Source organism: Schistocerca piceifrons, chromosome 6 (assembly GCF_021461385.2).
Source record: "Schistocerca piceifrons isolate TAMUIC-IGC-003096 chromosome 6, iqSchPice1.1, whole genome shotgun sequence".
Lineage (NCBI taxonomy): Eukaryota > Metazoa > Arthropoda > Insecta > Orthoptera > Acrididae > Schistocerca > Schistocerca piceifrons.
Genome location: NC_060143.1, coordinates 475,441,061 through 475,452,365, shown reverse-complemented (window position 1 = coordinate 475,452,365; position 11,305 = coordinate 475,441,061). Strand labels below are relative to the sequence as shown.

At 37.3% G+C, this 11,305-nt stretch overlaps 1 protein-coding gene across 1 annotated transcript; it reads right to left on the bottom strand.

Annotated features, from left to right (window-relative positions):
* Window positions 1-9,247: 9,247 nt before the first annotated feature.
* On the bottom strand, window positions 9,248-10,813 carry LOC124803387. Its single transcript, XM_047264572.1, has one exon. It carries the CDS (start codon window positions 10,811-10,813, stop codon window positions 9,248-9,250), a length of 1,566 nt encoding a protein of 521 aa, XP_047120528.1.
* Window positions 10,814-11,305: the final 492 nt, after the last annotated feature.

The following is an 11,305-nucleotide window of genomic DNA, read 5'->3' as shown; positions in this document are numbered from 1 at the left end:
AAAAAGATGATATTGCCATAACCCCAGACAAATGTAAGAAATTTTGTATCCAATCCATTGAAGAAATTGTTGTTGTGGTCTTCAGTCCAGAGACTGGTTTGATGCAGCTCTTCCTGATACTCTATCCTGTGCAAACTTCTTCATCTCCAAGTAACTACAGCAACCTACATCCTTCTGAATCTGCTCAGTGTATTTATGCCTTGGTCTCTCTCTATGATTTTTACCCTCCACGCTGTCCTCCAACACGAAATTGGTGATCCCTTGATGCCTCAGAACATGTTCTACAAACCAATCCATTCTTCCAGTCAAGTTGTGCCACAAATTCCTCTTTCCCCCAATTCTATTCAGTACCTCCTGATTAGTTACATGATCTATGCAACTAATCTTGAGCATTCTTCTGTAGCACCACTTTTTGAAACTTTGTATTCTCATCTTGTCTAAACTATTTATCGTCCATGTTTCACATCCATACATGACTGCACTCCATACAAATACTTTCAGGAAAGACTTCCTGACACTTAACTCTATACTTGATGTTAACAAATTCCTCTTCTTCAGAAACGATTTCCTTGCCATTGTCAGTCTACATTTTATATCCTCTCTACTTCGACTATCATCAGTTATTTTGCTCCCCAAATAGCAAAACTCCTTTACAACTTTAAGTGTCTCATTTCCTAATCTAATTCCCTCAGCATCACCCAACTTAATTCGACTACATTCCATGATCCTCATTTTGCTTATGTTGATGTTCATCTTATATCCTCCTTTCAAGACACTGTCCATTCCGTTCAACTGCTCTTCCAAGTCCTTTGCTGTCTCTGATAGAATTATAATGTCATCGGCATATGTCAAAGTTTTTATTTCTTCTCCATTGATTTTCATACCTACTCCGAATTTTCCTTTTGTTTCCTTTACTGCTTGCTCAATATACAGATTTAGTAATATTGGGGAGAGGCTACAACCCTGTCTTACTCCATTCCCAACCACTGCTTCCCTCTCATGTCCCTCGACTCTTATAACTGCCATCTGGTTTCTGTACAAATTGTAAATAGCCTTTCGCTCCCTGTATTTTACCCCTGCCACCTTCAGAATTTGAAAGAGAGTATTCCAGTCAACATTGTCAAATGCTTTCTCTAAGTCTACCAATGCTAGAACTAACTTCTAAGATAAGTCGTAGGCTCAGTATTGCCTCATGTGTTCCTTCATTTCTACGGAATCCAAACTGATCTCCCCCAAGGTTGGGTTCTTCCAGTTTTTCCATTCATCTGTAAATATTTCGTGTGAGTATTTTACAGCCATGACTTATTAAACTGTTAGTTCAGTAATTGTCACACGTGTCAACACCTGCTTTCTTTGGGATTGGAATTACTATATTCTTCCTGAAATCTGAGGGTATTTCGTCTGTCTCATACATCTTGCTCACCAGATGGTAGAGTTTTGTCCTGGCTGGCTCCTCCTAGGCTACCAGTAGTCCTAATGGAATGTTGTCTACTTCTGGGGCCTTTCACTGCTGTGTCAAATTCTTCACGCAGTATCATATCTCCCTTTCATTTTCATCTATATCCTCTTCTATTTCCATAATATTCCCCACAAGTACATCACCCTAGTATAGACCCTCTATATGCCCCTTCCACCTTTCTGCTTTCCCTTCATTGCTTAGCTCTGGTTTTCTATCTGAGCACTTGATAATCATACAGGTCGTTCTCTTTTATCCAAAGGTCTCTCTAATTTTCCTGTAGGCAGTATCTGTCTTATCCCTGGTGATATAAGCCTCTACATCCTTACATTTGTCCTCTAGCCATCTATGCGTAGCCATTTTACACTTCCTGTCAATCTAATTTTTGAGACGTTTGTATTCCTGCTTCATTTACCGCATTTTTATATTTTCTCCTTTCATCAATTAAATTCAGTATCTCTTCTGTTACCCAAGGATTTCTACTAGCCCTTGTTTTTTTACCTACTTGATCCTCTGCTGCCTTCACTATTTCGTCTCTCAAACCCACCCATTCTTCTTCTACCATATTTCTTTCACCCATTCTTGTCAATTGTTCCCTAATGCTTTCTCGGAAACTCTCTACAATCTCGGGTTGTTTCAGTTTATCCAGGTCCCACCTCCTTAAATTCCCATCTTTTTGCAGTTTCTTCAGTTTTAATCTACAGTTCATGACCAAGAAGTTGTGGTCAGAGTCCACATTTGTCCCTGTAAATGTCTTACAATGTAAAACCTGATTCCTAAATCTCTGTCTTACCACTGTATAACATATCTGAAATCTTCCAGTGTCTTGACGCCTCTCCCACATATACAACCCTCTTTCATGATTCTTAAACCAATTGTTAGCTATGATTAAGCTATGCTCCATGCATAATTCTACCGGGCAGCTTCCTCTGTCATCCCTTACCCCCATTCCATATTTACCTACTACTTTTCTTTCTCTTTATTTTCCTACTATCAATTCCAGTCCCCCATGACTATAAAATTTTCAGCTCCCTTCACTATGTGAATAATTTTTTTAACAACATACATTTCTTCAATATCTTCGTCATCTGTGGAGCTAGTTAGCATATAAACTTGTAATACTGTGGTAGGCCTGGGCTTCATGTCTACCTTGGCTACAATAATGCGTTCACTATGCTATTCGTAGTAGCTTATCCGTGCTCCTGTTTTTTACTCATTATTAAACCTACTCCTGCATTACCCCTGCTTGATTTTCTATTTATAATGCTGTGTTCACCTGACCAGAAGTCTTGTTCCCGCTGCTACGGAACGTCACTAATTCCACTATATCTAGCTTTAACCTGACCATTTCCCTTTTTAAATTTTCTAACCTACCTGCCAGTTTGACATTCCAAGCTCCAACCCATAGAACGCTAGTTTTCTTGAAGAAATTAGTAGTTAATAAACGACCTCCCGAAAGTGCAGTTAGTATCAGCGACAACTGCTTTGAAAAGCCCTTCCAAAGCACTTTCACAGGAGTGTGTCCAAGTACGATCCTGAAAATATGTAAAACTTTCAAACCTTCAGCTAGTGTTGGTTACTATGATTTGTCATGTAATTTGTTTAAAGATGCTATTGACTGTGTAATTTATCCTTTAACTTATTGTGTAAATAAATCTCTAGATGAAAATAAGTTCAATGAGAAACTACAAATTTCTAGAGTTGTGCCCGTATATAAAAAAATTGAAAAGAACTGTCCCACTAGCTATAGGCTCATATCCATAACTCCTTTTTTTCTAAAATTTTTAAACAATAATGTATAAAAAAGTTAGTGTTTATTTGGACAAATCAATGATAAACAGTTTGGGTTCAGGGAGGGTAAATGTACAACTGACTCAATGAATTCACAAGTAAAATTTGTCCTAGTTGTGTTCGAGGCTTGGGACTATGCTCCGGCTATGTTTTGTGACCTGAGCAGAGCTTTTGATTGTGTAGAGCAGGGCTTCCCAACAAAATTTTCTCAAGGACCCCCTCATCGAACATGATTGGTACCTTGTCATATCACAGTATCAAGTACCTAGAAAGCCAAATTAAGAGTCTTTTTATAAGTTTTCTATTTTTGGTACTTAGAAAAAACATTGACATATTCATTATTGAAAAAATATTGAGCTTAAAACTTTTTCAATTTAGCCATCATCGTTATTGTTAAATTTTTGATTATTGCTCAAAATCTTTGCCTTCAAATCTGGGTGTTTAGCATAACAAAGTCCTTAAAAAAATTGAGTATGAACTGAAAATGACAGGAAAATATTTAAACTGAGTGTATTGGTCTTTCAAGTGTACTACACTTGAGATTGCATTGAGTAGACATGTGTGAAAAATAAGAAAACACTAATTTCATACAAGGTATTATTTATTTGAAAAAATACAGTTACAACAGAGTACTCCATCAGTATACAATTAGTTTTAATTTTCAGTTCTTAATGAGGTGAGTTCAATCTGACCTCTGAGTCCATTATTTCTGAAATATAAGGTTCCAAACTTGAAACTTTCACTCTTAAAACTGACCGCACGTCGAGCCGATTCCTATATTTTGTTTTTCATGAACCACATGGAAGAAAATGCTTGCTCACACCAATATGTGGTGGCAAATGGAAGGATCTTTTTCATTGCCTTATCTCCAAGTTTCTTGTAGTCCTTGCGTGCTGTTGCCCAGAAGTCTGTAATTTTATCACCAATGAAAATGTTTATCATCATACCACAGCTTGACAGATCCACAAGTTGATCTTGCTCTTCTTCAATGAGGCCTTGGATTTTGTCTATTTCTTCACAGCTGAAGGAATTTTGAATCCATCTGTCGTCAGGTTCAGGGAAATACTCTCTAAAAATGGTGGCTATGATGCGTAGATGCTCGGCTACATTGATCTTGATCTGGTCAGGCAAACTCTCCTCTGATGACTCCAAGAATTGTTTTAAAGTAGAAAAGTTAGTTAGTGACTCGTTTTCTATCCTTGATGTCCAGATCTGATGCTTTTTGACCATAGCACTAATCTTATCCTCAACTTTGAACATGTCTACATTTTTCCTTGGATTGCAGATGTCGAGTTTTAATGTAGTTGATGATTTGAACTACTTCGTTAAGTATCTTTTGCAAAGGTTCAGACAATCTTTTGGCTACTAAGCCTTCACGATGGATACAACAGTAAGTCCATTTCACCTCGGGGGCTACTGCTTTGATATGAGCTAGAAGTCCTGTTTTTTTGCCAGCCATTGACTTTGCCTCATCCGTCGGCAAGCCTACACATTTTTTCCAGGTGTCATCATGTTCATTGAGATAATTATTTAATGCAGTAAAAATATTGCCTGCTGTTGTATGCAGTAGTTCGCATGAAAAAAGAAAATTTTCAAAAACTTGGCCCTCCCATAAGAATCATGCGAAAACCAACATTATGTTTTTTTTAATATGTCTGTGCTTTCATACAAATGTAGAGCATACATGTCACTCATACAAAGTCTAGCCAGCAATGTTTCTTCCACGTTAACTGCCATATCAGTAATTTGTCTTTGAACAGTATTATTTGAGAGTGGGACAGTTCCTGTTATCTTAGCAGCTGCATCACCTAACATTCTCTTGCAAAGTATTATTGCTGATGGCAGTATAAGTTCCTCAGCAATTGTGTGGTTTTTCCCACATTTAGCAACAAGCTGAGCCACCTCGTAAGACGCAAGGGTTGCATTTTCATTTATATTTGCACCACAGTGTTTGGTAATTGTTTTACGAGATATTTTCAACCCATTTAATTTATTTTTGAAAAAATCTAATGACTTACTTTTGTACTCTGCATGCTTTGTTTCAAGATGGCACCAGAGATTTGCTGGTTTCATACATTCATTCGAAAGGCTTTCATAGCAAATTACACATTGAGGTTTAAGCTGAGGTCAAGTGAAAGTAAAACCGATTTTCCAGTAATCAGAGTTATATTTTGTAATTTTTCCAGTAAGCTTAACACTGATCTTGGAAGGGTTAGGTTCAAGGGACGCCGACAATTTAGGTTCAATGGACACTGACAACTTCGGTTCGAGTCACTCAATTACTTGTTTGAACATCAGATGCATTATCTTCCTCTTCATCTGTAGACTTTTCTCGTTTTAATGAACCACTTTTTAACCAACGGTCCATTTTTAACTATGCGAACCATAACTTCCACGACAAACAATGTCAGTAGACAGGCAGTGGAACAGAAAAAGGAAGTAAGGCTGAAATGCTTTCAGCAGAATTCTATATCAAATCAGGCATTATATAATGAAAAGAGAATAGAGGCAGCAAGGGTATGCAGGAGGAGAAAAAGGGAAGCCATGAAGAGAGAAGAGATGGAAGAGCAGTACAAAGGGAATGAAAGCATAAAATACTACAAAAAAGGAACTCGAGAACATAGACCAAAAATAACAGCTTGTAAGGACAAAGAGGGAAATTAGCTGACAGATAAACAAGATGTTTTGGATAGATGGAGAGAATAATAAAAGGGAATTTTGGAGGTCAATCCTACCAGGAATGGGCAGCCACTCTATTATACCGTAGATCCAGAAATAGAGGAACCAACATTAGAGGAAGTACGGAAGGTAGTGCATTGTTTAAAAAATTATAAAGCACCAGGAACCAATGAAATAATTGCAGAACTGTTAAAAACGGGGGAACTGGTCTTCATAAGCGAATCCACAAACTTATTAAGTTGAAATGGAATCAGAAAAGAATGCCCGAAGAATGGACCTTAGGTGTAATCCAACCAATACATAAAAGGGAGACAAGACCTGCTGTTCAAATTACCGTGGAATTACCTTGCTGAATGTAACCTATCAGATCTTCTCTAGTATTATCTACAACAGGTTAGTACCATATTCAAAAGATATTTTGGGGGAGTATCAGTACAGACTTCAGGCTAATAGATCAACAACAGACCAGATATTTGTGTTTAGGTAAATACGTATGAGTATAACATTGAGCTTCATAACCTCTGTGTAGACTTCAAGCAGGCCTTTGATAGTCTAAATGGAGCACAAATGTTAAATGATTTGCTGCTACTTGGTATACCATCGAAGTAGGTCTCACTCATTCAAGCAATATTGGCTGGTTCCAAGGCTGCAGTGCGAGTGGATGGAGAACTGACCAATTGGTTTAGCATTAGTAAAGGTGTCAGACAAGGGGACGCACTCTCTACAATGCTTTTCAATCTGACTTGAAGCAGCCACGCGGAAGCTTCAGATATCTGGTTACATAGGCACAAAGTCAACTCAGATATGTGCTTATGCCAATGATCTAACAATTATTAGTAGAAGAAAGGTATCACTAGAGAGGACAATATGTGAGATGAAAGAAGCGACAGGACCTAGAGGCCTTTCTGTAAATGAAACAAAGACTAAGTACATGAATTTCACCAGGAAGGAAAATAATAACTTGGATAGATTATTAGCAGACAGTTTCAATTTTGAACATGTGCAGAACTTTGACTATTTGGGCTGATTAGATCATATAAGTCTCTTGAATGAGAACTGTCTTACAGTGTTTTTATACTATCACCTACTACTATTATTTAAGGGAATTCTCTGGTATCCTTTTCTAGTAGTACATGCAGTTACTTGAGAAAATGTCTTACCTGACAACTTGGAGATCAGTACTGCCCTAGTATTAAGCTCTTCTTCCTTTCTCTGTATAGCCACTGCTTCAAGACAATTTCTGTATGTTACTGTCTGTCCACAAAGTGGTATCCTTTACCTTTCTGTTTAAATATATAGCAACTCTGCCTCCCTTATGTCCCTGTCCACTGAAACATTGCAAGTCTCTTGTATCCAAAAATGTGGCTGGAATATTTACATTGTTTTGTGTATTATAAAAGCTATGTCTTGGTTTGTCTCAATCTTTGACATCAATGCCATCTGGTGCAAGTTAAAAACAATACAATCCTCAAGTCTGCTGTCTTCAGTCCGACATGAAGCTCCCAGATAATACCTTCTGTTCCAAATGTTGTCTACCGGCAATTGCGTACGAGACGGTGTGTTTTTCTTGTATTGCTAACTCATATGAACCTGCCTAAGCGTGTTGTAGGTACTTGTACCCAGTATGTATTTTCATTCCTGATGTTACTTTTGCCTCATAATTATTATGTATTAGCTTTCATAATTTGTCTTTATTGTAAATTTGCCACAATTATCTGATGACTCAAAACCCATAAAGTTTTTAGCAATTAAAGCATTTCCATGGAAAGTCTGAATGGTCACATACCTTACAAATAGAAGAACGTTGTACATCTTGATTACATTTTCTTCCAGTCCACTTTCACACAATCTCTGGTGTCTCAGAATCAATTATTACTTCTATTGCTCTCAATATCCTAGCAACGTAGTGTACATTTTGAAGTAAAATTCTTACATTTGAAACATATGTTGAGAAATATGTGTAGCTAAAAAAAGGAAGAAAGTGACCAGCATAGCAAATTCCACTTTCACTCTGAAAAATGTTCTAAAACTGCAATAACAGGAATGAGGTGTTCTCATCAGTGAAGTGTGAACAAAAAACAGGTGAAACATCTTTACTGTAAGTACAGTTACTGCAGCTCAGACACATTTATTGTCTATTAAAAAAAAAGCCACTGACAACTTGTAAAGAATATTCAGTGAAAGAAAACGCACAATTAATATCCATGAAAATAGGATTACCTTCATGCAGTAATGATGAAATTTTTCTCTACATTAATGTAAAGTCTCTTAAAGGCCAACTTATAACAACTGCTGTACTGACTAGAAAGAATCAGTTACAGCATCTTCTGTACCAATAAAAATTGGGCGAATGACACCAAAATAGTTTAAAGTTTTCCTCTTTGCTATCTACTGGTTGGTAAATTCTGCCAACCAAGCATTGCACATTATCAATCTACATAAAAACTCCTATTCTGAAAGATGAATCTCAAAAGGTACTGAAGACCAAGGTATATAAATCTAAAAATATAATTGCTACATGTAAAGCACATGAGACTACAAACTCTAAAAATAATTCTAAAGCAGCTTGGAATGATACTGAAAAGGAAATGATTAATTGTAGTAATGAAAATAGTGTCCCACTTGTCTTTACAATTCTCAGTATTCTGTAAATCATACTAACCGCACCACCCTGCTCAGTAATTGCACCTTGTTTCCTCAGACTGAACACTGTGAAATTATTTACCACCAATTTCCTTGGTCAATTACTGTAGGAATGCACAGACAAAAATTTTCAGGAAGTTGCTACATTCAGAGCCTTTAAATAAATATAAGGGAGCATCACATACTTAGCTTAAGTGCACTGAATTTTATTCTGTTGAACTCTTCATAATGAACCAAATTGATATGTGATTCAGAAGTGAAAAATATCTTTTTAATTTTTATGCAATGTATTGTTACAACAGACTTCAGTACATCATGTGATAAGGGGCTTCAAATTCATGCCACACAAGCTCTGCAGACGTCAATTTTCTACTCTAGTTACACAGCAATTCATTTTAATGTAATCAAGTAGTATTTCAAATAAATGTTTTAATTGCACGTGCAAATAAAAGGATAAAGGTATCAATTGAAAAAGAACACTGCAAACGTTTTTATTTTCTTTATTAATATCACTTGGGTTTCCACATCACCAACAGGGGTGCCAAGCACAATGCGTTACTCTTTGTTTTACATGGCGAGTTTCCCCAGTAGGCCTACAAACCATGGAATGTACAGAAACACATACACATCTAAAACTTAGTACCGACAGTAATTATGGTCAGAATCTACGTGAACATTTTATATTTCACTTTCAGGCTGCCTCAGTGCTGAAACAATATTTTCTTTTTCAGCAAGAGTTGGTTTCTTCAAACTGCTCTTTAGCTGTTTGTTACATTTACCATGTCTTCGTTGCACTTTTACCTTCTCGTTGCTGGGGGGTCGTGAAGCTTCCCTGCAGTCTGATTGAAAAAGTGACAGCGAATGAGCTGCATCCTTCTGTAGTGACTTCAGGATTTCTGTGGACACTTTACCTGAACTGACACGGTTAATCAAAATTTGATATGTGGACACTAGTTCTTGGGCCAGAGATGTGTTCTCGTGATCATCAGTATTTGTTTGCAGTGAACACAAAATGGCAGAAGCCTCTTCTGTCACCGTTGCTTCACTTGGTGTAAATGTGGCACTTGAATGTAATGCATACGTCATTGACACTGCATGAATGTGCTTGCATGTGTTCAAATGAATTAAACTGTCCGCACAAGAACAACTGAAAGCATGTAAACATATATTACATTTGGAGCACTTCAACTTGCACTCCAATTTACATTCAATGTTATTTAAAATCACAGTATGTGTTACACCACAATGTGTTTGGGATTTCACATGAAACTTTGTACCATCAGTATTGACTGTAATGTCATTCTCCTTAATACTACATGAAGCTTTATGACGAGCCTCAATAAGATTTATTCTATATGAATGGCCACCCTTATACAATTTAGCCATTCGAGCACACAGTTTGTCACGCACCAATTTCATCAACACAACAAGTAGTCTGTCAAGTCTATTGTTTGTTTTTCCCTCTAAATAACAATATTTTAAAACTCTATGCATTGCTTCAAGGTACATATTTGTATTTATACCCAGATTGCGACGGTGACAGTATGCCCACTGCTGAGGCCGGAATAAGTAATTTGACGAGAAATATACACCAAAGTCTCTTGTACCTTCATCTGCTTGAAGCTGCCCGACGAACGATTCCAGCAGCTCATTAAAATTGTCTATGTCCGCTTCTTCAAGCAATGTACGAAGAGCTTTGTACACAAGTGCTTTCTTTTCTTCATTGCCATGTACTTTCTTCAAATTATTCCGCCAGCTGCGGTCTATGTGCCAAGCACACAGTAGATTATTTTCTGCAGGTCCCATGACTCTTGACCACGCACTACGGAAAGTATTAGTGTCATCAGACACGAATACAGACGTTTTTATGATGCCAGCTCTCTCTTTCACAGCACTAAAGAAATGAGTCATTATGGAAGTAGTCTCCTGATTTGAAACACAGAATGCTACAGGCATACCTGAACCAAAATCGTCTACCACTAACAATGTGGTCACCAACAGTTTGTAAACATTTGTACAATGTGTGGAGTCTACACATACAATATTTTGTCCAAATCTCTGTAATAACTGCTTCTGGTAGTCAGTCATTAACACTATCACCGAGTCAGTCCTATCAAAATCTTCCCTGGCCTCGCCTTCTTTCTTATAGAGGAGAACACAGTCTTTCATTTTCTCCAACCACATACCAACACTGACTTCATCAATGTTATGCTGTTGATCATCACCAATGGCGAAGTCTCTCATAATGTTATGAAGGTCATGTCGAGTCAGGAGATGCAGCCTCTCCACTCCGCTGGAATGAACTGAGTCCCGCACATCATCCAGAATTCTCTGGAAAGTGACCCCCTCAGCAATTTTGCCTGCAACATTTTAAATTTACTCCAACTACAAAGAGGCCAATTCTGAGTATGTACATGAAAACACTATTCAGAAAGGACACTGTAGTTAACCACCCCCAATAAAATAAATTCATGCAATATAACAGTTGCTAAGTACTTATAAACTAGATAGTTTAATAAATGGCTTAACAGTATATTCAGTGTACCCTTCCAACAGTACTGAAGATGCTATTAAAACACTGGGGATGGGAGAATAAACAGGCCTGATTAAAGCACCCGTTGCAATGTGATATTTCCCAGTTTCAGCTACCAAGGCTATTTCCAAATGGTTACGAGGTCTACAAGTACATGTCAGAATTGTAACTGGTGTTTTTGTCTAGTCTCAAATCCATTACTG